The sequence below is a fragment of the Cyprinodon variegatus genome, unplaced genomic scaffold, assembly GCF_000732505.1.
Source record: "Cyprinodon variegatus isolate N-32 unplaced genomic scaffold, C_variegatus-1.0 Scaffold256, whole genome shotgun sequence".
Taxonomy (NCBI): domain Eukaryota; kingdom Metazoa; phylum Chordata; class Actinopteri; order Cyprinodontiformes; family Cyprinodontidae; genus Cyprinodon; species Cyprinodon variegatus.
The window spans coordinates 387,150-414,774 of NW_015150709.1; the positions used below are offsets into that span (position 1 = coordinate 387,150).

The 27,625-nt window shown below is 42.7% G+C and overlaps 2 protein-coding genes across 3 annotated transcripts in view; one reads left to right on the plus strand and one right to left on the minus strand.

The window, feature by feature from the left end:
• Positions 1–24,965, minus strand: LOC107089543 (trinucleotide repeat-containing gene 6B protein-like). The gene is made up of 22 exons (XM_015382399.1): positions 24,711–24,965; positions 21,268–21,354; positions 18,465–18,486; positions 17,364–17,807; positions 14,258–17,050; positions 13,630–13,791; positions 13,292–13,488; positions 13,063–13,134; positions 11,310–11,522; positions 11,015–11,134; positions 10,727–10,852; positions 9,414–9,584; positions 8,939–9,055; positions 8,314–8,509; positions 7,662–7,829; positions 6,778–6,921; positions 6,504–6,647; positions 6,267–6,356; positions 4,699–4,902; positions 4,463–4,530; positions 4,222–4,361; positions 1–2,307 (listed from the first exon to the last, which is right to left on the minus strand). Exons 2-22 carry the CDS (start codon positions 21,322–21,324, stop codon positions 1,761–1,763), a joined length of 6,195 nt encoding a protein of 2,064 aa, XP_015237885.1. The 5' UTR covers positions 21,325–21,354; positions 24,711–24,965; the 3' UTR covers positions 1–1,760.
• LOC107089545 (probable endonuclease 4) overlaps positions 24,701–27,625 on the plus strand; it is a 5,566-nt gene continuing 2,641 nt past the window's right edge. The window contains exons 1-3 of one of the 2 annotated variants that reach the window (XM_015382404.1): positions 24,701–24,839; positions 25,199–25,341; positions 27,204–27,413. In XM_015382404.1, coding sequence (XP_015237890.1) covers positions 25,200–25,341; positions 27,204–27,413 — 352 coding nt within the window. In that variant the 5' untranslated portion in view covers positions 24,701–24,839; position 25,199. Of the gene's footprint in view, positions 24,840–25,024; positions 25,342–27,203; positions 27,414–27,625 lie in introns of those variants that run through there. The other variant, XM_015382405.1, reaches the window with a different exon arrangement.

Sequence of the window (27,625 nt, forward strand, 5' to 3'; positions counted from 1 at the left end):
ACTCAACCTTTATTTTGTTCTTTTCTGCTTTAAATTAACTTCCTCAACTTTTTGTAACATATGAAATAAATGAAAACATCCTGAACAGGAGTGATGATAAAGACTGACTTAATTTAAACGGATACATAACAAAAAAAACAAAAAAAAACACAGTAAAACAGGTAATGTCTTTAACGTGTCTGTTAAACACTGTTCCAGCTCAGCTTGGTATGGTAGGACATGGCATCTTTACACAAATGCCTTCAGTTTCTTGCTTTGTCTTAAAAACAAAGCATTACTCTTATTGCATTTGACAGAAAAAAAAAAAAAAAAAAAATACAAACAGGAACAAAATGCTGCTTAAAAAGAAAAAACATCTGACATAAGAGACGTATGCAATAGTGCCAGATTTGTTTAAGTCAGACGGTCAAGCACGCAAAAATTAGCACACATCCAATCGCCGCTTTTCTCTCCAACGGAAGATGTCAGAATGGCATCCATTCACTTCCCAGAATGAAACCAGTAAGTGTTCAAAGGTTAGCATACACGCAAACACAAACATTTAAAAGTGGGAGCAAAAAAAAAACAAAGAAAAAAAAAACAGACACACCCGACATCATCTTCACATACTCCTGCTTTCAGCCAATGAATGTTGACACTCTTCATGCACACACAGGCAGGCAGGAGGGCAGCTTTACAGCATGTAAATAAGTGATCCAAGTTATGATTACATCAAATCCATTTCTTGAATAAAGAAAACAAAATATTAAAAAATACAATAGCGAGGTCAGTGTTTGAAGGGCAAGAAGGACATCTCGGTACTTCCACAAAATTTCACGTATTTTGTTTCTTTTTAAAACATAAAAATATGATAAACAACCAACGTACACTGACAGAGAGAGATACAACTGTACTTGTCAAATATATAAGCAGAGAGTAAATGATGAGAGGGTGCAATGGTGTTGACATGGCAGGGCGGCCGCTGGGTTCTCAGCCAAGGCCACAGCTGTTGCAACGTTTAAGCGTCCAGTAAGGTCCTCAGTTCTTGTGTTATAGCACAGTAAAAAAAAAACAAAACTAAAAAAAAAAACGAGGAGGGATTTGTAGAGGAACAACAAACCCAGAGGAATATAGTGCAAGTTTGGCTAATGATGCTTGTGTTTTTACCCTGGGTCCCTCTAATGGCGAATTTCCAACCACATCGATGTGTCAGTACCTACAGACAAACTAATTTCTGCATCTCTGTTACAGCTCATCCTTTAGATTCAGTAGTGTGGTGCTGTCCCAGATTCTCTACAAGCTCACATCCTCTTCAAATCCATCTCGCTTTCAAGCTACCAATCCCCTGCCCTCCCCGAAAAAAAACAAAAACAAATGAAGCCTGGAGCAAAGAATTATGCCAGCCAGGTCTAGACGGCTCAGTCTGCAAGTCTGACTTTTGAGATCTGACCATTAAATCGTGATACAAAAGAAAGGAAGTGGCACACTAAAAACAGCAATGGCTGAACTGGCTGACATGTACGGCTCTGGCTGAGCCGGTCTACAGTGCATGCCTGAGTGATCGGGTCTCTGGATGCTGATGGTGAGATTTGGAGTAAAAAGTCCTACAAAGTTAATGGTTTCACCTTCTTCCCCCTTTCAAGTTTTCCTGTTCTCTTCATTTTAAAGTCGAGCAGTCTCTGTGTGCATGTGGGCCGTGTGTAGTAAGTGTCTCTGGATGACCAGTGTAGCTTCCCATCTTCTGAGTAAATGCAGAGTGAAAACGTGCGTCAGTCGTTTTGTCAGATGGAGTCGGCGCCCCCGCCCAGCAGGTCCCCTGGCAGCAGAGCGGCGGGGCTGCCCATCTGGTGACGATCCTCAAGTGCTGGAGAAGCCCAGAGACTGCTGCCGCCGCTGGGGTAACCTGCCCCGCTCATTCCCCCGATCCCGCCCCACAGACCCTGCCGCCCTGCCTCCATGGCTCCAGCTCCTCCCACCCCGGATCCGTTGCTGCTCCACTGCGTGAAGATGCCGAGCCCGGGCCCCTGTGCGGCGGACGGGTCCGATGAGCTGCCTGTACTGTCCAGACTTTGCCACCCTGAGCTGGAAGACGTTGCTACTCCAGCCGGGGAGGCGCCTTCTACTCCTCCCCCGCCGGGGCCTCCGGCCCCGCCCCTTTCGCAGCTTCCTCCATTGCTGCCGGTTCCAACTGCAGAGGCTGCTGTGGGCCCCAAGCCTGCAGAGGCAGCAGCGTTTCCTTCGCTTCCAGCCTGGGAATGTGCAATATAACGCCCAACCTCCTCCTCGCTCACAAACTCTGCCAGGATGGTGGTGTTACCCAGAACACACCTGAAACAAACAACAACAACAACAAAAATACAGAGATCATCAATTTTTCACCACTAAATTAAGAGCTTAATATCCACTTAAATTTTCCACAGGGTTATTTGTGATTTAATGATCAGTGGCTACCAGACTTTTTCTTTATTGGCCTCCCTTTAGTTTGAAAGTATTTTCAAGTTGAACAACGAACAGTTAATTTCAGTAAACATATCGGAAATAAACAAAACCACAAATCAAAAAAACACTTCTAAAGTATAATTATTTTAGGTTAAACTGTTAATTTTACTGTTTCACAGAAATAAACATTGCCATTAAAGTATATGGTTTCTAAATAATGTTTCATAACTGGTAATTCGTGCAGTTTTTTTCTAGCTCCCTCCCCTTTTTTTGGGAACCATTAGGATAGACCAACACAAAAAGTTGCATATTTATAAAGTATTCAAGTTTCAACAAAATGTAAAATAAAGATAGAATGGGGGCATTTACAGCCAGTCTGTATAAAAAACTGCAATCCTGGATAGGAGGCAGAGAACCTCAGCTTAACTGAGAAATGTATTAGTCATGTACTCCAATCATCTGGTGCTTATAAAAGATTTATATATATAAAAAAGAAAAAAGTAAGCCCTCAAAGTGCTGTTTGCCATGAGCTGTGAAGTTCACACTACAAAAGTGGAAGAAATGACCTTAAAAACAATATGAGAAGACGGCCACACTGAAAGCATTATCTCCAGAGATAAAAGGTGGTGGCAGCATCATGCAATGGAGAAACATCTAAAGAACAAAGCATTGATTTAAACGGTAAAAGTGATCTAAACATGTCAGCTTCAGATGTTTTTTCTTCCTGTTTTTATGCATTAAATGCATAAAATTTCCATCAATATTGAAAGTATTTTTTTATTAATTGAAATGTTCTTAATAGGTTGCAAACTGTGAGCTTATTAATAATTTTCTACCTTTTCAACCATTTATTCAATAATTTGTTTTAGAAAGAAAAAACAATGGATCAGCCTAGTGGTGAGATCATAGAGCTTGGAATCCTGACGTTCTGAGTTTGAGACCCACTCCCACAGACTGCCACTCTGGGTCTCTGAGCAAAGACCCTTAACCCCACACTGCACCCCGGGCGCCCCACGATGGCAGCCCACTGCTCCCCAAGGGGATGAGTTAAATGCAGAGGTAAGTTTCTCAATTGTGAGATCAATAAAGTTATTCAATTATTTTTATTATCTCCATTACAAGTCCTGTCATAAAAAGACATTAATAGATATGTTGACCCAAAGAGAACGGGAAAAATAATCCATACTTTATTCAAATAAAGTATCACTGTGAAGGATCAGAGCTTCAGAAATCTAGTTTTCGTTTTGTGGCTGAAAGTTTCAAGTTTAGAAGTAAACTTATTTAGTTTCTAAATTAGACCCAGTTTAAGAACAGCAGATTCTAAGATGGCGTAGAAGCTGGTCATCAAAAAAAAAAAAAAAAAAACATCTTTGATTTGAATATGGTTGGAGAAGGGTTATGGTTAAATCCAGGCCAGGAAAATAACTACATTTCCATCCAGATCCATTGTTTTTAACTTTCTGTAGACATCCTGGTAAAGATGTACACCCAGAAACTTTATTAGTAACAAATTATCTTTAAATGCTGCTTTTTTCAGGAAACCCTGCATCGCAGTTTCTTTGACAGCCTAATTATGCAACACATCAAAACATGTTGGTCTGTCACATAAAACCCAATTATATACACCAAACGCTGTAGTTGCTTAAAGTGTAATGCCTCACAAACAAACAAAAATGAAGATCTATGGTGCCCATCACAGTAGAGGACCATTTTTTCTCAAGTAGTTGAAAACCTTAGTCATAAATGAATGACCTGAGCAATGCTCAGATAATCCAACCACCTGTCCCGCCCCCCCAGCCTTACATGTGGAGTGCACTCTGGGCCTTGGCTGCCTCCTGTTTGGAGCAGTAGCGAATCAGAGCAGTGCCTTGGGTCAGGCCGAGGTGAAAGGTCAGCAGGGGTCCGTGCTGCATGCAGATGGTCCTCAGAGTGGAACCGTCGATCTGCAGACGTACACAAGGATCTATCATTCTAGAGTCTAGGTTTGGATACAAGCTCAGAGGATTTTTTTCCTGTAGGTGCCTCAGAGTAAATTTCACTGTACCTGGGGTGTGAGGTTACTGAGCACCAACCAGCAGCTTTCCCGAGAGCTTCCGTCACTCCAGGCTGAGCCTGCAAAGAGGAAACGAGCCGCTGCAATCACGACTGCTTTGATTGGCTACAAGGAATCATTTTAACACTTATAAATGAAAGTTGACTTCATCGTTCTGGTGTCACATGAACAAGATCTTGATTAAGAAAAAAAAAATACAACCCAAACATCATGCAGGGTAGTTTTACCAGTGTTGCTCGAGCCGCTTCCCCACCCTCTTCCAGCCGAGCGAGGAGCGCCTCCTGACCAAGGGGAGGGAGAGGCCTGCTTCTGACTGGCGAGGCCGGGAGGTGGACGGGATAACTGGGCCTGGCTGCTGCCACGGCTGGCTTTCCAAGACTTGTGTCCTGGAGGTTCTGGGGGCCAGCTGGTCTTGTACTCTGTGTACTTTGCTGCAAGAAAACCAGAGAGACTTTGAGGGACAAACTAATCATCATTAAAACACCCAAAACACAAGAGACTAAAGGCTGGTTCATTTGTAAAGATACTAGATTTGTCAAACTTACAGAGATCACGCACACAATCATATTAATAAATAAAAACAGCTTTATGCTTTGGACGCATCACGTCAGGTCCCTGCAACAATTATTCAGCTACGGATAGAAACTAAAACTGAACTAAAAAGATTTAAAACATCAAAGTTATTTACATTTCTCTATTTTTACCACTAGATCTTTATGAGCAAATTTATTCAAGTATGATCAAATAATGGCTACTTTTTAGGCATGCAACGAGGCTGCATAAAAACTGAACTGAAGAAACCAAAAGAGTTTTTCACTGGTGAAAAGGAGTTTTTATCTGCTTGGTTTGTGATTCAGAATGCAGCCAGCGATTTTAAATATTCTTTTTCTGCATCGCAAACTTCAGAGCAAGGCATAAAAATCAATAAGTGAACACTGTGGTTAATAAAATAAAAAAACGATGAAACTGGACAGTTTGATTTAACCTTAGTTATTTTTGCATCCAACATAAACACTGTAAGCTGTGATTTTTTTTAATCTTACGCTGCCTTTGTTTCATTTAATGAAATTTGTGGCAGAAATCTGAACGATTATTGTGAACCTTCCCTTTATTCAAGCTGTGATACTTTTCTAGGATTCTAATATACTACTTTAGATTGCTTAAAGGCTTAATGCTCAATTTTTTGTGAAATCCTATTCTTTTGTGTGGCTGTTCAAATTTCCAAATATATGCGACCTGTATGTGATCTCCTGTTTGAACTAAATTCATAAATTTTAAGGGTCCCGCATGTGCAGTACAGGACACAATTAAGTCACAAGCAAGCATGCTCTGTGTTTACTGAAGTAAACGTGGATGGTAGTGCTGGGGCGCATCTTGCAATATTCCATTTCATTTCAGCCACTCCATTAACACAATCTTTAAAGATGGTTGAAAATAAAAGCGTCTCCCTGCATTATCGTCCAACACGGTGTTTGTTTTTCTTGCTGCTTCTGGGTAGCAAGATTCAGAATAGTGACCTTCGGTGCATTAATGGCGTAGAGGTCGGATAAATGCGTTCAGACACAGGTCCAATTTGAAAAGATCAGACATGTATCAAATTCAGGACCACACAGCCAAGTGGCCTGGGTCACATAAAAAAAAAAAATCTGATACATGTTGTTCAGACTGTCATGAAAAGATCGGATCACTTCAGGCTGCTGTGTGAACGTAGCAATAGATGCAAAAGGGTTGTGAAAATGACACCAGAGAAGACAGAAACTAAAATTCAAAAGTTTTCTTCCATTTTTTTTCTTACCTGAGTTGTGTGCATTGTTAAGGATGTCTGAGGCACTGTAGGGCCAGGCACCAGGTGAAGGCAGCAAGGTGTTCAGGGGAGGGGTGGAATCTGCATAAAAGATGCAACCAGTTACTATAACATGACTGCAAACTGAACAATGAATTAGTTTGTAAATTAAATGCATGTAAAATTTAAATAAAAACCAAAGGAATCATAACATAAACATTGAAAGTGTGCTACCATTCAAAGCTATACCGGTATTGTCTTGTAACAACTGGTGCTCGCTGTCGTTGAGACCGGGGGAAACTGCATTTCCCATCATGCTCCCTGGCGTCATGTATGGATCAGACTCTGGATCAACACGATCGATTCCTTTCCATGGCACCCCAGGCTGGAACTCTACAGCAGGAACAATCATGTACGCCGTTTGAGATGCAAACGGTGCAACCAGGCAGGCAGGAAGTCCATTTATGGTCGTAAAGGAAGCCTTTCGGTTTCTATCCTGCTTAAACCTTGTGGAATCACTCACCAGGAGGCCAGCTTGGTGTGTTGGTAGTCTTGGCACCCATCTTGTTGCCAGGGGTGCGATGCCAGTTGTCACTCGGTCCATCACCCACTATGTCAAACTGGGAGTAAGGTGAGCTTCCTGGCATCTTTATCGGGGTGACAGGACCTGACAGGCAGAAGATAAATGCGTCATCATTTAATACCAGATGGTTCACAAACCACATTGGAATTACATATTCTGTGTAACATTGCAACATGTTACAAACAATCTAAGATATTCTGGAAGAAAAATTAAGTACTTTTAAAAAAAAAATAAAAATCTGAAAAGTGTGGTGCACATTTCTAATCAGCTCCTTCGTATATACTGCAGTTACAGCTGTGAGTCTTTCCATCCCCTCCAATAAATAGTCGTAAATCAAGGTAAGGTGAGTTTGTTGCAGCAACAGCAATTAAAGGTGCTTTCAGTGCTGAAAACAGCATTGCAGTAATAAAGGGAACATTGAACAAATGGCTTTTACCCTAAATTTGACCCTCTTGGACATTTCAAAGTGCTCCTACTGTGAATAATGCATGCTGAATGAAAACAAACATGATTGGATCAATATGTTGATTAATTACCTAATATTACATATTCATTTGAATCAGACATTACCTTTGGAAATGATTCAAATGAATCTGGTTTTAACCAAATAAATGGTAAATTCCTTATTCGTCTTTTTGATTGAATACTTGCTGCATTGTGCCTGCAAGTTCGTTTATAAGTTTTGACAAAAGCAAGTGAATTTACGATTCAGCCAGTTGTAGTATTTCTACATAAATAATGGGTGATCGGTATAGGCAGCAGAAATCCTGAACAGAGCATCTATGATTGAATACAAACAGCAATAAAAGCCACATGACTCTTACCATTTTTGTGATACAAGTTGTCGGGTGAGGAAGTATCAGGGGAGCAGTTTCCCTCCATCATCCATTTAAAACGGGACTGCTGAGCCCCTAGGTCCTTCATGCCTCCGGGCCCCCCCATCATGGAGGCTCCATGTTCCAGACCCGGAAGGTTCACAGCAGAACCAAATCCTGTGAACATAAAGACAGAGAACAGGTTAAAAAATAACAAAATAATATCCATAAATGGAAATATTCAAAAAAGATGGAGCTGCAAACCACTAAAGACAAAACTTTCACAGGTTCTGACAAAAAAATGCTTGTTAACAGCTAGCGGTGAGTTTTAACGTTTCTTTAGGGATATAGTCACAAATAAAAAAATAAAAAAAGTTTTTTTGTCTTCATTAATTGGTGTTATTTTTGATAAAAATAACTCATTGAAATATTTATTATATTATCTAAAAAAATAAAAAAAGTTTTTTTGTCTTCATTAATTGGTGTTATTTTTGATAAAAATAACTCATTGAAATATTTATTATTTTATCTACTTTAATCAGTAGATTTAAGAAACACCATTAACATTTTGCAGAGCTAATATAAATAAGACCACCAGTTCAGATTGTTGTAAACAAATAATGTCTCAGTCAACTACCTGCTTCATTAAACAGAGACTGACCAGAGTACGGTCCGAACGCTTTCTGCTGCAGCTCGGCGACTGATCCGCCCAGGCCTGGGTGAGGCAGCGTTTCACTTCCAGGAAGCTTTGGACCCATTCCGCTGTGGTGGGAGGGGGAGAGCTTAGGGCCGCTGCCTAAGCCTCCGATCTGCTGGTGCTGCCTCTGCTGCTGGAGGACCGCCATTATCCTGGCCAGCTGAGGCGATGAAGAAAGAAAACAGAAGAAAGTCTTTAGGGTTTACCTCCACCAGCAGACAGGATGGAATGAAACCTTTTTCTAATCCTTTACAAAGTAGCAGAAGTGCACTCCAATTGGCTGGAGATCGAACAACTCTACAATTCTATCAGCTTGATGTAACAAATGTGAAAAGGAGCAAGGGGTGTGAATACTTTTGCAAGCTTAAAAAAAGAGGCTAGCAACAAAGTATGAAGTAAGGGCTGCTGTACATCGTTAATAAAAGACCAGCTGATCCCCCACAGCTCTGTGATCCTCCCTAACCTTGATGAGCACAAACATCATAGAGCACGGCCCGGCCCAAATGAAGCCAGAGCCGCTTGATGAGGGGTTCAGTAATGCGACCGTCATGTGCAGCACCTTGCAAAAGGAAATGGTGCATAGTAGTACCTGTTGAGGGTCATTCTGCTGCCGCACATTTGGTGTGAACTTCCTCTGGTTTTGCAGTATCTGTTGTTGCTGTGGTGGCTGTTGCTGTTGCTGCTGCTGCAGTAAGAGCTGACAAGCCTAAGAGGAAAAATACAAAAAAACACACAGATGGAAGCTCATAAAACAAATGTTTGACTTTTTTTTCTTGCTTTTTTTTAAATCTAGGCAGAGGGTGGGGAAAGGCATTTATTTTCCTTTGTTATTCCTAAAAATGCAAAATAAAAACCCAACTTTCTACTTTAGAAAAACAAAACTTTTCACTATTTCTGTTAGACTTCAGACATTTGGTTCTCATCTCAATCTTTCAATTAAAGGCTCTGCTGCTGATTAAACTTATGTCTCTACTAAAAAGATACACTAAAACCATCCTAAAACTCCTTCTGGGATTTAATTTGGTCCCTGCAGCAGTTTTCAGGTGTGTAGCGCTGCTTCTCACCAGCTGCAACTGGATCTGAGGTGGGTAGATGCTGCTGAGCATGGCGAGATGCTGAGGGGATAGCTGTGGAGCAAAGACTCCTCCCCCAACTCCTGCTACCCCTCCCATGCCACCAACACCTCCCACACTGCCACTGGGAGGGGGCATCGGCTTCAGCATGGACCCTGGCACCTAGAGACAAGCAGGAAGACAATCTGTTACCACAAACACAAGCTTTAACCAATGACTTCAACTGTTAGAAGGCGTCACGTTTGATAGATGAACGTTGTAGCTTTTATTTTCTATTTAGACATTGTGGTTGAAAAAAAAAAAAAAAAGGTCAAAGCGTGTGAAATGACTCTTGAAAATCTAATTTTGTTGGTCTGCCTTTAAATGTTCAGACTGATTTAAGCAGAGCACATTTCTCCACTGTAGGCGAAAGTTTTACACTAAATTTTAAAAGTGTTTTCACACAGAATGCAAAAGCTGCAAACATTTTGCCAGTTTCTCTTTTCAAACAGCAGGTGAAAGGTTCATACATCATGGCGTCTGCTGGTCGTTGGTTTCACCTCATCATGGAGGATATGGATTTAAAAAGTGATTTGCAGTATTTTTGACTTTAGAAATAAAGCTGTCAGCATTCCAAGGTTCACCGGATTCCCAGAGATGGAACCATAGACCAGGTCTGGATGAAGCTCCCTTTCAGTGGTACTTCTGTCTATCCGTGATTCAGTTCGGGACCCTGCTGTTCCGCATTGGGGGACAAATCACTCAGACAACAGAGGGTTGCTTGGTGAGACGGCATTCTGGAGCTCAGACATAAGCAGCAGAAAAGCAGTGCGAGTACACTGGCAGAGAAAAAAACAGAATCAAAACAGGCTGTCAGCTGTATCACCCTCTGGAACTAAGGAACCGCAACAGGAGCTTGGAGGATCCCTCTAGGGAATCAGGCCTCTAGAGCCGGGGAGAGAAGGCAGAGAGAAGAAACCCACTGGGGAAAAAACATCAGCGAGGAGAAGCTACACCTGGCTGGGGCTAGCTATAGAAGCTAAATGCGGAGGAACAGAGGAGCTCAGTGGCAGATTGGACAAGGGTGGGACAGTGATTATAGCTGCCCGGGAGTAGGACAGTGGAAACTGAATGAGAATCGCGGAGCAGTGGAGCATGAAGCAGAACATGCTCTGATCTAATGAGCAACGTCAATCCAAAGTGCAGAAAAAACGAGCGATAACATCAAGCCCCTATGGTTTGATGGGTAAACAATGACAGCTCTGGCTCATTGGACTGTTGAAAGGAGCCAACAAAAAGAAAGGATGAGGTTAAAGGCGGCCTACCTGAGGTGACAGGAACTGATGAGGCACTTGTGCTCGCATCCCTGGGGACTGGTTCATTGGGGGGACACTTGGTTGATGCCTTGACTGGGACATTCCTCCAGCATTGCCAAAGATACTGTGACCGCCCTGCAATCAGAAGAAATGTCAGAAAACCTACATTTCCACAGAAAATGGAATGGAACATCAATGGATGAAAGACTTTAATGAATACATTTAACATACAATACATAATACAAGTCAAAGATAAAAAAGACAACAGGACAGAAACAAGAGGAGTGGGAATCTTACTTGTCTAAAGGGGACAGAGTGGTTGAAGAGGGTATGGGGCTTGTAGGCAGTGGGTGGTGAGTACAGAGAGTAAGGAGCCTCCTCCCCAAGGCACCCATCCTGACTGATCAAATGCAAGGCCTGTCACAGTGACAGCCATAGGAAGCCCAATTTGGGAAGCAGTGACGGGTGTAAAGGAAGGTGGAGAAAAGGGGGAGGCAGATAAAAAGTAGGAAGAAGAGAGCAGAAATCGCAAGAGGGAACATTATCTAGACAAAGACAACAGACAGAAACTAGATTAGATCTGAAACATTACCTTGTCATAATAAGAGCCTGCATCCAGTTGTGCTGGGTCTTTGGACCCAGGAGGGCGATAAATCCCTCCTCCACTTGGACCGCCTCCTCTTCCTCCTTTTCTCATGTCTCCGTTGAAATCGTTCAGTCCTATGCCTCGTTTCTCAGCCTCCATTTTCTTCTCCTGAATAGAACCTGGAGGCAGGTCAATGTTTGGGCCACTGGGATCATCGTTCTGTCCAACAGAGGAGGAGAATAAATCGGATTATAATCACAAACAAAACCAGTACACTGCCACAAAAAAAAAAAAATAATACATGTCATACTACCACATATTTTACTTTAAAAACATACATTTTTAACTCAGTGGAATTTTAACAAAAACAAAAAACAGAAAAGTGTTGCATGAAATACCATGGAAAACTCAGGGAGAAAATGGGGAAGTAAAAGCAGGGTTAAGCCTGGTTTATGCTCAGAAATCAGGTGGTCTGCATCAAAGTTAACGCAGATATCACTATCCCAGAATCCGTACAGGACGCTAGTTTGTAGCTCGGTGCGACGGTCTGTTGGTTTGCGCCCAAAGCCAAAACACGCAGCGCCACAGCAAGTCTTTCAGGAACACACACAGGCGAAATGTGTGTGGTCTGGCTTTGGATGAGGGGTTGTAGACAGCGAACAAGCTCAGCAAACTGACACATGGACACGCACAATCCTAGCTGGTTTGTGATTGTCCCTCTTGCGTTGTTGCATGGGATAACATAGCGGAGACCACACTTTAAAATTGGGCACAAATCAAAATGATCTGCTTCACATCTGCAACAAGCTAACTGCGTCACACTGCTGTGGGAGTATACACAGCCCTTTAGGTTTTCCCAGAGCTCTGTTTCATCCATCATCTCAACCTAGGGAGGATAAACCAACTGCAGATCCACAAGGACAGGGAGGTCCACCTGGACCGACAGGCTGGGCAGGGAGAGCGATAATCACAGAAAGAACATAAGATAGATCCTGAGCTAGCTCTATAGTTATGTTATGTTTTTTCCAGTGTAGTTCTGTTTCTCTGACTGTGACTGCCGGGATGTGCTCTCTTTATCCTCTGACATGGGAGCTGGCTCAGAGCTCATCTGCCTGGCTGTGTGTTTCCTGGACGGGGCCGCCTCTTACAGCTGCTTTTTGTATCTCTGCTTCTGTCTCCTTGAATCCCACTCGACCTCAGCAGATGGCCGCTCACACTGAGCCTGGTTCTGCTGGAGGTCACTTCTTGTTAAGAGGGAGTTTTTCCTCTCCACTGTCACTACAAGCATGCTAAGTGTGAGGGATTGCATTTGAGTCAATGCAATCAACTGGTTTTACTTCGATAGAAAACTTTGAATCAATTTAAATGTATGATCTGGTGAATTGTCAAGTGCCTTGAGATGACATGTTGTGAATTGCCGCTGTATAAATAAACTGAACTGAACTAAACATGCACCCAGAGATACTATGGATCGTTTAGGTCAAAGCTGTTTCATGATCTGGAATGGTCTAGTTAACGCAGGCTTAAATTTTCATAACTGAATCAGGTAGAGAAATAAACCACAGCTGATAGGTGGTTTACAGCAGTGATTGGGAGTGGGGATAAGCATACTTTAAGGAGTTTTCATTTAAAAATATCATTTATTCCTTTTTATTTCGGTTATGTATGAATTTGTGAAACTTTAACAAAGTCCTGACGAAGGTAGAATTGAAGGTACACTGTTGCTCTGTGCTGTATCTGCATTAAAATTTAGCCTTACCAGAATTCCCATATTGGAGAACTGCCTGTTGATGGGGCTCATCCATGAATCCCCTCCAGCCTTTAGAGGACCCTGATAAGAGTGGACACACCAAGAGTTACATAACATCAAGGTAAAGACTGCCAATAACCAGTTTACTAAACCACTTGTCAGAAATAAAGTGATACGTTCCCTATGACATATAGACTTGTATCTTTCTTCTGGAACCCCCCCCCCAGCAGTAACACACCTTGCTGCTGGTCTTTTTCACTGGGTTACTTTGAGCCCAGCCTCCATTGCTTCCTTGTCCCCAAGATGAGCCACTTCCTTGGGAACCTGTGCTGTTCCACATACTGCTGCCTTCTTCTTCATCCTCCCAGCTAGAGTGGCGTGAAGCTGCCATCGAACTCTCCTTGTCCCCCCAGCCATCTTGCATAGACTTTGAAGCTTTAGCATAGGATCAAAAATCCAAGTTATAACAAATTCTAGCTTAAATTCAGCATAATAAATAGAAACCCTACTGGCAGTCTCCTTTAACTGCTATTCAGCTTTTTTCAAATGTTTCTTAAAGATGTGTGACTTTCTAACCAGATCTGATTGAGTTTGAAGTGTTTCCCCAGGATCCCGTCTTCCCTCCGGTATCATCAGGATCGCCCCAGCCAGTGGGAGCTTCATTGGGTTTCCCCCAGGCTGCCGTACCGTTGTCTACTGAAGGACTAGCAGGAGAAGTGCTACTCCAGCCTGAAGGTTCTGCAGAAAAATACAAATGATGTTAACATGCCTAATCCTGGCTTTATGCTTAGCAGAAATAGATTCAAAAGACAATCTACTTTGGGACACACAGGACATTTATAAAAGAAAAAGTAAATTATAAGAAAGCAAGATGTTCAGCACCTAACAGGAAGGTTGAAGTAATTAAAGCAAGTAGGATTTGTTTTGCCTTTATCCACCTCTGTCATAAAAGATGCTGGATGTGGAAACAGTGGCATTTGGGAGATCTCACAGTTATAGACTAAACTCTGATTAGAAAACAGCCTTAAAATGTGATGTTAACACACTAGTATATTAGAAATGGATCAATAGTTTTTAGATACAGCTACATATATAGCAACTACGATATAATAACTCATAACTGGAAGGATAAGCATAATTTATTTTTAGCCGTTTAACAAAAACAATAACCAACATAAAAGCAAAGTAACAGTTGGATGGATACCTGTGAGCGCTGCAGCCTGCCGGCTGGGCTGCTGCTGAACAGGAGCTCCCTGCTGCTGCTGCTGCTGAGCCTGACTCTGTCCATGTGGCTGCTGGCTAGCAGAGCCGCTGTTTTTATCCCACAGGTTCACCGGCTTATAGTTGTAATGGGTTGGGTCTCCCCATGCTGATGTTCCATCATCTATCTCGCTCTTCCTGCTTATAGACTGCGGGGAGGGTTCTTCCCAGCCGCTTGGTTCAGGTCCGCCGCCACCTCCGGGGGCGCAAGGAAGAGGTCCCGAGGTCCAGCCTGAGCTTTGGTTCTGTGTCTGAGCTTGAGAGGCGAGCTTCCTCCCCCCGCCCCCTTGCATAACCCCTTGGTCCAATGCTTGCTGCAGCTGTGGATTCTGATTGCGGGGCTGTGATTGTTGCTGTTGCAGTTGTGCCTGTGGGCCTGAGACGGAGCCCGACTGGCTGTTTGGCATCTGGTGCATTTTGTTTCCTCCACTCCAACCCTGATGGGGTTTAGGCCCCATGCCTCCAACCCCATCCATCCCTCCCCCTCCGCCACCCCCTCCCCCTGTGCCCCAGGTCCTCCGGGGTGCACTGCTGTCCCAGTTCCCCCAGCCACCCCCACCTGAATCTCCCCCTGAGTGCCCTCCGTTTCTCCTCCCATCGCCCCAACCTCCTCCACTGCTGGATTTTGATTCTTGCTCCAACCAGTTTTTTCCTGCCCCGACCTTCGATTTTGATCCCCACCCACTTCCCTCATCACTCCCGCCCATGTCTTTCCAACTCCCTGCTCCTTTTTCATGGTGACCATCTCCCCATCCTCCACCCGATGAGTCACCTTTCTGCCCAACATCCCCCCATCCTCCGCCCTTTTCTGCTTGACTGTTACTCCTCCATTCTTCGTTCCCCCATTCCTTGGAATCGAGATTATCCCCGGCACCATTTCCTCCACCAACCCAACCCGTAGCTTTGGCCTGGGTTCCCGGCATTATCCCCGACGCCAGACCAGGTGCAGATGAGGTCACTGGCCCAGATTGTGAGACGCCAAGATGCCTCATGTTGGAGGATGTAGGTGGGGGGGCTCTCCCAGACAAAGATGCTCCACTACTGCTGCTGTTGCTGCTGCTGCTCTCCCAACCCTCTCCAGATGACCCAGTGGGAGGAATCAAGGAGGGACTAACCCCTGGACCCTTTGAATCAGTGCTTAGGGTCCTGGGTCCACTAGAATATTGGGTAGGACCACCAATAGCAGCCGGGTGTTTCGATGAAGCTGAAGGCGGTCCAGCCTTGTTGTGTCCTTCTTGTTCCTCAACATCCCAGGATGTGTTTTGCCGGATCTGTGTCTGGCCCCAGCCCGAGTTGGACAGGACCCGAGGATCCAGATCAGACCGACTTAGCAAGTTCTGTAAGGCAGCTTCAGCGTTTGGTGCCTGTCGGCGAATACGATTACTGTTAGTCATGCTTCCGCTTCTGGAATTCCCACCGCTAGATGAAGATCCCCCTCTTCCTCCGGCTCCGTCGCCCCATTCCCCCACTTCGCCTTCTCCTTTCTGATTGTCCCAGGCTCTGTTGGCAGCAGCGGCTGTTAATGATGAAGAAGCAGTAGGGGGGTTGCCCACAGTGCTTCCACCACTGCTGCTGCTGTTACTACTGCAGTTTCCCATTTCATCAGGTGCTGGATTGGATCCACCAATACCAGCAGAGCTGCCTCCCCAACCACTACCAGAAGCCCCTCGATCCGCTCCGACTACTGATAACCCCCACCCTCCCTGAGTTGCCCCGGAGGTTTGACCACAATTACCCCCATTTTCAGCACTGCCACAAGTAGAACTAGGGTACCCCCAACCCGATGTCCCTTTATCCCCTTCTGCTGCTCCTAACCCCCCACTCTCCCCACCTTCCCATCCGTCAGTTCTTGAGACACCCGTTTTGGAGTAAGCTGCAGAGTAAGAAGGTTGGCCTCTCCAGGAGGTGGCAACGTTAGGGTCTCCCGCACCAACCCTGCCTCCTCCAACACCATGGTCCATTCCTCCCCCAATCCCTTCCCCCCCTGAAATTTTTGGTCCGGCTGATTCACTGTCCCACTTCCCTCCCCCAGCCTCTCTGTCTCTGGATTGCATTTGGTGAAGTTGGTGCTGATGGGCGCTTGACTGATTCACAGATATAGATGGGTGACCCCCCAGAACACCGACTGCCCCGCCTCCCTGCCCCATGGAAGCAGAGTTGTTGGCGGACCCTCCGGAGCCCTGGTGATGGAAGGCAGTCAGAGCTCCTTCCCCTGCAGCAGCGGGGCTGTCCTGCTGCACCAGAGCAGGCCAGGCTGAAGGGTTGGCATTTGGACTGAAATTGGCACCTGGAATTCCACTGCTACCATCCACGGGGCCACTGGCATCATGGGACCCGTGCACAGCGGGGGCTTTGGAAAGTGAGGAGGGCTGCTGTAGCAGAGGCCCAGCTGCAGCTACTGCAGCACCTCCTCCTAGCTGACCCTGGGAGGCAGTTGTCCCCCATGCCGCACTGTTAGACAACTGCATACATTCATTGGGCAAAGAGAATGAGGAAGTGGGTGAGGGTTGGTTGCCAGAGGCACTGATGCTATTCACAGGCATTCCGCTGTTGCCGCCGTTTCCTCCGTCACTGCCAGCAATACTAGGCCACTCCTCCAAGTCGTTGCCATCGACAATGACTTTCTCCTTGCCCTGAGAGGAAGCCTGGCCGCCTGAGCTTGTCCCCCACATGGAATTTGCATAATTAGAAGTAGAAGCAGCAATTGATGAGGTGAGAGCCAATGAAGATGCAGAATCTGTAAAAAGAAGGTAAAAAAAAAAAATAAAATTAACAGGAGTCAAACAGAAACGCAAATACAACGCATGAAAAAAAAACACCTTCCATTTTTCTGTCTATTTTCTTAAATTAAAGAAGGGTCACTACGATTCCTTACTTATTGAAACTACATAATCTACAACAGGGAAGTCACACTCCAGTTCATAAAGGCCAGCGTCCTAAATGCCGAAATGTTGCAGACCTGCAGGAACGTCAGATTCCATGCAGCAGTTCAAAGCCTGAAACATCCAGAATATTGTCCCTGAAGGACAAAGACAGCACACTGCTGTTACCTGAGACAGCAGCCATATTTGGGTTTGGGCCATCCCCTCCTCCTCCCCCTCCTCCCAGCAGCATGGAGGACAGCGGCGGCTGACCCCTCTTCAGTAGCACTTTATGGTCCTGCTGGCAGCGAAACCGCGGCGGCACTTCTCTCGGCATGTAGCGCGATGGCTGCTGAGGTGCTTGGGGTCCGCCTCCACTACCTGTACTGCCGTTTCCAGCAGCGCCGAGGCCGCCAGCGGTGGAGGAAGAACTGGTGTTGGAGGCGGGTTGTCCGTTGGCCACTGCCAGGCGCTTGGCATTGTTGCCGCCCTGAGACGGGGTGGCAGCGCCGCCAGGGCCTGAGGTCGCTGGAGATGGAGAGGCAGTGGCAGGGGTGGGTCCAGGGCTGGGGGAGGCTGAGCTGCTTTGGGTGGCAGGAGACTGGGCAGCAGCCGGCTTGGTCACGTCTGTCACTAGAGGAAAAGCAATGCAGAAAGAAAGATGAGAAGAACTGGAAGCACTGGTAGGGGATTATCAACGACTTGTAGGAACAAAACCCGATAAACGGAGTCAACCAGAGACACCATCAAACAATTTCTGGAACTGACTCTGGACCCAGTCGAGTGTTATCAATTAATCACCTGATGCTTATACTTTTTTGTTTCTTTTATTATTTCCATTAATTTAAAACAACCAATTGTTTTACAAAAAAATCAGGTTACTAAATGCATAAAAAGTAAAAATTAGAAAGGCCATTGAAAGTGATAATAAAAAGATTATTAAATTAGGGAAAGCCAAAATATAGGGCTTAAATTAAGCCAATTAAGGGATTTATTTCAGCAAAGCTGAATTAAAATACTCTTGTACCAAGTTATTTTTTTTCAAAAAGCTACCAATAGTACCAATGGATTTGATAGAGTTCACTTTTAAAAGAATCAAAATGTAAACAACCCCATTTCTAATAAGATTATAAATGTAAAAGGAAACCAAACCCAACCAAAAAATTTATGCTAGAGAAAGAAATTAATATTGCAAACTACCAACATGATCACAAAAACAAACAAACATGCGAACAAGTTACACAAGTAGATAAGGTGACATGCAAGTATACAGACAGACATTCTGCTTACCTTTGTTTTTTTGCTCTGCAACCTATGATGAAAAGAAAACAAAATGTTTCCAAATTATTTTTTAAACTTAAAAATACACCCGAAACATACAGAAAATAACTTTATGTCAGGAAACTACCTGAGCAATATTAAATGCTTTCTCGATACGTTCTCATAACTGAATAACTGGTATCAAACATTTTAAATCGATGCATAAATCCCAGTTTATTTCTTTAATATGAATAAAAACAAATTATTACCGTCTCTGCCAGCAAGTTATATTTTAAGAGAACAATAAATGACAGGAAGAAAACGTTGTACCCATCCCTAACTACATTTGACCTTTTACTAGGTATATCCTATATCCATAAATTTCAATGTAAACGGTTTCCAGTTTTTTTAGTCTGAGCTCTCAAACCACGTTACACTGGAGCCATGTCCAGTTGCATGAAATGATTAGTAGAAGTCATTTATCTTATATAGCCCAAGGAGAAAGATAAAGGATGACAGAAGGAACATGACTGTGTTTAATACTTGTCACTGATTTTGTACCCAAAAACTAACTTTAACTTTTTTGAAGCTGGGGTTGGACAATAAGTCAACATAAATATTTTATTCAGTGATGTAACTTTTGAATACATCTTTTGTGTTTTAATATACGTTGCATTCAGTGGTAACAGCACTGGCCACTGATTGACACTCCGGCCGAACGGAAAGGGCCACAGAACGTCGGCTACGTTAGCTCTGCAGCTGTAGGCTACTCAGCTGTTAAGATTCAACGGCAAAGTTTTACAAAAAAAAAGATCGCCCACATTAACGTGACCAAACGTCTCATTTTGAATTATCTTGGCAGAAGCTCCTCTTATACCCCTTTAACGCTGGCCAAAAAAGTGGTTTAAACCCGGGACCAATCGGCTCTTAGTGGCAGAGGGAACAGCTCACTGAAGCGCGTCTGCACGGGTCAAACAACTCAGCGAGCGGCTGGTGTTAAAAATGCATCGGCTCTCATCGGCATGCTGTGGGAACACCAGAGCGGGTTGTCCCGCTAAACTAGTTGACACCATTGCGCGCAACGTACAGATGTCAACACACCAACCCAGCCACGTCTGATCTAACAAGCTGGAACAACTCCGTTTACATTCGTTAAACATGAAGCAGTGCTGGTGAGAGGGATTCGGAAAGATAATAGAGCAAAACAATAAAGCATACCTAGTATGCCCTGCCTTCCTTACATGTTGTTCTTCGCCATTTATTTTCATGATTTTTGTCACACTGGTGACAGTATCAATGCTAAACCAGCGTGATGGTGTCACCAGACACGCAGCAGAGGAAGGACAGAAGCCTCCCAGCTTGCCAGCGAGGGGTTAGTCCCAGCTTTCTTTGACAGGCAAGGAAGCCAAATACTTATTTTTAGCAGGTTGAAAAATCCACGAAAACTCTTTACTTTCAATGGAAAAGAGGCTTTACTTCATCACCCCATCCAGGAAGTGATGACTCCAACTGAAAAGCTGAGCAAACTCCGAAGATTTGCAATGAGCACTGTGCTCGGTCTGAATACACCTTAAAGCTTCCTAGGATGAGCTTACCAAAAGTTAAGATTTTTGTGAATTGATTGGGACCTAAAGTCTGTATTTTAAGAGCTAGTTATGAGATTATAATTGTTTTACTAGTCATTATAATTGCTTTTGAATATAGACTTTCAGGCTTAGATGTGTTTGTTTTCTTGATAATATGAACGTTAGACATGAAAAAAGAAACTGCAAGAGGCAATAAACCATGGACTGAAGAATAGGAGGATGCAGAGATAATCCTCTCATTTAGTGCATTGAATTGTTTAGCTTGTACCTAAAATAAAAAAGGTGTTTTTAAAAAAAACAATAACCTCTAGAATGTAAAGCCCATATCACACCTTGATTATTTAAACTAGCGTATACCTGACGTGCAAAATGAAAGCTGGTGTTCATTGGATAAGCTACGGGTACGTTTTGCATAAGTAATGAGCACGGTAAAGCACGCCGACACACGTTGACATATGGCAAGTACATTGAGAAAATTTCCTGACGCATGCCAGCGTATTCCATAGGTGGGGCATATACAGGTAAGTTATCTGATTGTTGACATTGGTTAAGTGTAAGTTACTCATAAGTCGTGATGTCTAGCTTATCCAAAACCTATGAGCAACTTCTCCTCCAGACTTCATCCCCATCAAAGGGTGAGCCTAAAGGTTAGTGTGATGGATCCTCCCTGCGTTCACGCCCACAACCAAAAAAAACCTCCAAGCAGGCATGATGCTGAATCTGCTGTGATTGCAAACCTTTTTAGTTTTTATTCATTCTTTTTTTTTGGCTGGCAGTATCATTGCTTCATCGCATCGCTTTTACTGATGCCATATAATGCTGCTCAAGCATCGTTTCATGGGCATTACGCTGCTGTGCATTAAGCATAAGTTAGGCTTTTGTTGGAAGTTTAGGACTCGTAATGAATATGCCCAAAATTGAAAAATGACAAAGAAAGCTCAGGGTATGGCAGCGTTTTAGGAGATTCTAGGATGTCGGGCATATGCTGTCTACATCAGCAAGGTGTGACAGGGCCCTAAGTTTTATTGACTTGGCAAAATAAAGTTAAGAAGTTTGTAACGGCATCTGTTGTTGGCTTTCTTGGCAGTTTTTCTGAGCCTTCTCTATCGTTTGTGTCAATATCAGAATCATATCGTTCAACTGAAATTGAGACATACATGATAATATAATAAATTTTGGCTGTATTGTTCAGTCCTACTTTGGATATGTGGATTACTTAGGATCTTATCAACTTCTAGTAGACTTACCTTCTGAGAGGCTTCCCTTTTCCGTTTTTCTTCTTTTTTCCTTTTCTTGTCTTCCATGAACTGCTGCTCCTGACCAGACTCTCGTTTCTGTAAAATAATGAAAACACAGGGAGCCATTTTAAATGTTCATCAGTTAAAATCACAGTGGTTCTATGAGGAATACAGGAGTGTTGAGCTCCCCTAACGACGCTTGCTTCTGTTAGTTGTTAGTCACCGTTAAATTACAACTTTCTTGATTTTATAATAAAAACAAAAAAAAAACCAATAAGGCATAAAAAAAAATAAAAGTGTCACTCATCATGGCCTTATGTGATTTAAAAAGTGCATTTAGAGGCCTATATGCGTCATTTCAGTAAAGAACCAGCCAAAAGAGACGGTTCTACTAATTTGCCCCCTTATATATTATCTTTTCATTCGGGCAGGGCAATATGCTCTTGGAATCTTATGATATTGGCTGATATTATAGTGAGAATTATAAAAAATTACAAACAAAACAAATAAAACATTACTTCTATGTATCAGTTTACTGTGACTGCTTACTACAGCAATCATAGCCCCACAATGATAAATCCTGAGGAATATAAACATTTAAATTTTGCCTCTTTGGGACAGCAGTTACATAAAGAATTATAATTTATATCGCTAAACATCTCGTAACTTAATTTAATCATATTCAAAAAAAATGAAAGAAAAAGAGGAACAATAGCATAATAAGTATAAAAAGTCTGACATTTCACCAAGTCTCTGGAGGTTTAAAATCATAATTGATTCTAATTAATGATTTAGATAATAAATGAAAAATTCTTATGACTAGAAACTGATCATGATAAATGATACAATAAATGCTCACCTCTACTCTTTAGTCTGCTTTGATATTCGATCAACAGCAAAACAATCATTCTAGTCCCTGTTCACATTAAAAAAATTATTATTAATGATTATTAATCTCGTTGCCAAGAGGAAGACGTTACATGGATATAACAAAACCGAATATCTTCAGAACAGCTCCAAATGACACAAAACTCATATGGGTGAGTAGAACATGATGTAATAATGTAAAATCAAGGCGCCAATGTAAAAAAAAAAACGGTGTTCCCCTTTATTACTGGCAATAACAAACTGTAATTTTAAAAGACCTTAGGAATGAATAGATTTGAGTATAAGTATTTTAATAGGGCTGGGTAAAAAAAGAAAATCGATTTAATCGATTTTGAATCGTTTCTTTTACATTTTTGCAAAATCGATGTCTAGGTAATGAGATTGATTAGTTTTATAGTGATGCGCGTGACGTTCACATTCAAATGAGCAGGAAAGATGCACTCAAGATTACTTCAATCCAGACAGCTGCAAATATAGCCAACAGGTTGACTGAAGACATTAACAAATGGGGGCCGACCAGCAAACACCCTGTAGTTGTTACAGGCAATGCTGCAAATATGGTTTGTGCAGTGAAGATAATGCAGCTCATGCATGTCTGCTGTGTCCCCGCTGTGTCACATCTGCTTACTTGTGAGGCTTCACTTTTTCACTTTTCACAAACAAGTTTGCACTTACAAGACAGTTTTGTTCACATCTCAAGTTTAAACTGTCCGATTTACAAGGTTGCACTTTGTGTTTAATGTGACAGGACAAAAATAAAATGAGTATTTTGAAACACAGTTGAACCACTTTCATTATTTTAAAAACAAATCGAATCGAAATAATCGATTTAGAACTGTATCCATCAAAATCAAATTGATTCAGGACTTAGGCGAAAATACCCAGCCCTATATTTGAATGAGAAAAGCCATTAGAATACATATAGGGAGATACTAGGGATGGAACGGTTTATGAAAACCGTCTGAACCGTTCGGTTCGACTGTCTCGGTTCGGTTCGCGTGTGTTGCGTTCGGTTCATGCGCTGCTCCTTTTTCTCATAGGCGAAGCGTGTACACTCCAGAGCAGAAGGTGGCGGTACTGCGACCAAAGCCAACCACCAGTAATAAACAAGAAGAAGCGAAGCAGTGTAGCCGGGTGTAGCAGAAAAAAATAAGTTGTTGTGGAGAATTGTGTGGGTATGGCGAGTGGGAAAGAACAGGAGTTGGAAGACGCGCCAGCAGTACTTGCTGTATTGAACCATTTTGCATTTAGAGTGACCTACGATGACTGCGGAAAGTAAGTTGTGGATAAAAGTGCAACAGTGTGCAAGCATTGTGCAAAACGTTTTGTTTATGCTAAGAGCAACACGACCAACATGTCTTGCTAACCCCGAAATCCCACATACTCCCGTCATCGCTGCGCTCCAAACTGCCTGCACAAAGCAAAGCCTACAGCCTCCGCTGTGGCTCCCGTCCGCTCCGCTCTGAGTTCCTTGGAGATCGTAGAGGGCATGCGCGAGATGATCAAATTCAAATCAGCAAAACATGCGGAAATGATCCAGGGTTTCCGCGGATCATTAAAATAATTACAATTCATACATTTTTGGGGGATTTTTTCATAATTTTTTATGGGATTTCGGTGTAACAATCAACCTATACCGAACCGAAAACCGTGACCACGAAACCGTGAACCGAACTGAACCGTGGATTTTGTGAACCGTTCCACCCCTAGGAGATACACATTTTTATTTAACAGTACATTTTTTAAGTAATGAATGAGGTGTAAAGGAATGCAAACAGAAAGACAATATATGGCATTGACGAAAAATTAGAAGCTATAACTAATGTTAGAGAGCTATAGAAGATCCATGTCTAACACAGGAGCTCAGTGCACTGCTGAGCTGGGGCTTTGCCAACCTGTTAGTTTCGTTTTTGGTTTTCCAACAGGCAGGATTCCTGAGCTTTCTGACCTCAGGCCTCGAGGTCCACAAAGTAAAAACTGGCTTCGATTATATTTCCATCAGTCAAATGATCCCCAATAATCCCCCCTCCCTCCCCAGATGACAGGTGGAGCTAAACCCAATCAGCATATGCTGTTATAGGTGCTGTTAACATTTTTCTAATATCGTTAAAGCTAGCTTACGCCACAGTATAAGGATATGTAAAGCAAACAAAATTAAATTCCTTTAACAGAAAACCACATATAGGCGTGATTAACTATAAAACTTGCACTCTAATAAAGCATTCATGCTAACACCAAGAATGGATGTAATTCTTCGTTAAAATGAAGGGACGTTAAAGCGCTCTGTAACCTTTTAATCAGGACAAATGTCACTCAACTTTAAGTACGGTTAAGTAGAACTCAACGATCAGAACCTGCAAGCAGACGGAAGGCCGAAAACCGAGCTCTGCAATAGCACCGCTACACCTAAGCTAGGCTAACGTAAGCAAATGACAGCAGCTACGAGTAGCAGCCGAATGCGCTAAAGAGGCAACAAGCGTCGCACTTCACTGACAGTTGCCGCGTTTTGCATGCGAACATTTAACGACACAACCCACCATTAAAGAACAATCCAAGCTACTCACCTCAGGAATCACATAAGAAGATATGCTAGCTTGCTAGCTAGCTTAGCTAAAGTGCTTTAGTGCGATCTTTCTGTTTTTGAGGCATTCGTCGAGGCAACAAGGAACCAAGACGCCTGAGCGGAGAGCCGAGTAAGTGGCTAATGATGAAAAAGACACGCGAAATAATACGCTACTGGTTTGCAAATAAGTACTAATGTTCCGAGTGTAAACCCTAATGTGCGGAAGAGTTTAAATTTCAAAGCGCTGTGGAGTCGGTCGGTTGACGGGCGGCCATTTTGCTGCTCAGCATGCAGCGTCTCCAATGGGCAGCCCGAAGCAGCTGCGGGGATGCGCTCTGACTGGCTGGCTCGCTTCAGGAGGGCTGAATAAAACACGCTTTCTGACCTTCATAAACTTCACACTAACTTTATATCAGCTCATCAGGGTTTGAACGGAATACAAATAAAGCGAATCTGCAGCAAAGACATAAGTAACTTCTTCATTGACAGGATGGGTCCGAGAAAAGGAGTGACGAGGAAAAGGAAAAGTGAGGATGCAGCTTTGGTGGAGGAAACAGAAGCAGCAAAGACTGAGGAGAAAGGAGGCATCAAGGGGAGCAACAAATACATAGGAGCTCATGTTGGGATTCAAGGTAAGAGTTATGGAATCTCCCAAGGCTCTTCTCCTTAACCTGTTGACAACTTTTTAATTTGCGTGGTTCAGGGGTCATTTCTGGAAAAGGGCCCCACATAAAACCCTCTGAGGAATATTCATAAAAATCAGCTGCAACTCGCTTTGCGGTGACATTTTCATCCGGAAATGTCAAACGTTACTAGAGACCGTTACAGGGAGATGCCACACTCCATGGAAGGGGATTATTGAAAAAACAACAACAGCAAAAATTTAACCGAATATAGTGAAAAATACTGTTTTCTGACTTTAAATCTGAGAATTAAAAGTCGCATTATTTAAGAATTTACTGCCAAAGTGCATGATTATTACTTTGATAAAGTAGGACTATTGCAAGCAATCATTCTATGAGAATAATCCTTATTAAAGTCTGCATTTTGAGCCTTTTTGTGTCGTTTTTTTTTCTAACCCTGACCTAGCCCTAACCCGTTTTGTCAGGTTGATAACTTCAGTTGGTGCCAATTCACAACACATGTCATCTCAGGGCACTTTACAATTCAACCAGATCATACAGTCAGATTGATTTAAAGTTTTCTATCTTAGGAAAACCAGTTGATTGCATTGAAGGCAATCCCTCACACTAAGCATACTTGTAGCGACAGTGGAGAGGAAAAACTCCCTTTAACAGGAAGAAACCTCCAGCAGAAACAGGCTCAGTGTGAGCGGCCATCTGCTGAGGCCAACTGGGGTTCAACAACAAAAATTCCACCGAATATATATAGTGAAAAAGACTATTTTCTGACTTTAAATCTGAGAATTAAAAGTCGCATTACTTAAGAATTTACTGCCAAAGTGCATGATTATTACTTTGATAAAGTAGGACTATTGCAAGTAATCATTCTATGAGAATAATCCTTAGATTAAAGGCTGCATTTTGAGATTAAGTCAGAAATCAATAGCCTTTTTTGGGTCGTTTTGTAGTTTTTTTTTTTTTTTTTTTTCTAACCCTGACCTAGCCCTACCCCAACAGGGAAGAACAGGAGCACTTGGATCATAAAAGATTAAGATAATATTAATAATTAATATTAATTATATTAGATAACGATATAAGATATTAGTTTATTATATTATAAATATAAAGTAAAGGAGATACGTTTATTGTTAGTATACTGTCATTTTGTTCATTCATACCAGTAGGTGGCGATAATGCACTTTTAAATTATTTGCCAACTACCATCAAACGTCACTTAAGAAGAACAGTTCCCCTTTAATTCCGTAATAGTAAAAAAAAAAAAAAAAAAGATATATTTTTTTAACTTTTACGGAATGACTATGACCAGGATGACTGAGAATCAGCATGTTCCCCTTTAAACCAGGGGGTGGCAGCAGTGACTATTGATAGCTTCAACACCGGACTCAAAAACTCTGGAAGTATTTTGTATAAAATACTAAAACAAGAAAGGTGAGCCACGCCTTGCTCAAAGTCTGGATCTGCTGATCAAAGAAGAAAGCAGAGCAAATGAAGAAGGTGGGAGCAGAACAGACACCAGAGGCTGCAGACACACGCAGTGCCTTACTCATAAACATGAAAGGATTTTAAGGATATTTTTACCAGAGTTGGGCCTCATGTTAAGGAACAGTTCATTAAAAACTGGTAACGATCCAGATTCTGTGTGAGTTTTAGCTACAAATGTAAGTCACCATATTGAGGGGAAATGTGCTCTTTGGGGAATCTCCGTGCTTTTCTAGTTTAAATTTATTCATGGCCATTTCATGGTTTAGGTTAAGTTGTTTTTAACATCTGATTAGGCGACTTAACTGTTTATATTTTTTTTAAGTTGTCACATTGTGATCTCTGCTTTATTGGCTTTCTGTTGACTCCAGGTGGGATCTGGAAAGCGGTGGAATCCAGCGTGGAGATGGGGGGCAAAGGTTTTGCTCTGTTTCTCGGCTCTCAGCGGTCATGGAAGAGGCCTGCTTTGGACCAGAAAGCTGCAGAAAAGTTTCAGGAGCAGTGTTCCCTGCATGGTTTTGACCCAGTTCACATCCTACCTCATGGCTCCTACCTGATGAACTGTGGCTCTCCCAAAGATGGTTTGTTAGGACATTTCATTTATGTAGGAGCTTTGTTTTTAACCTGCATGCAAGTTCTATTTTATTGAAGAAATTGGTCTGTTTTTTTGACTTAACAAGATAATGCTGCTGCAGTGGATGTTACTGTTGGTTTTGCAGATTTCTAAGCAAGAGACGCCTTTCCTTGGAGAAGCTTCAACATGTCCAGTTTGTTGATTTTAATTGTTTAATTC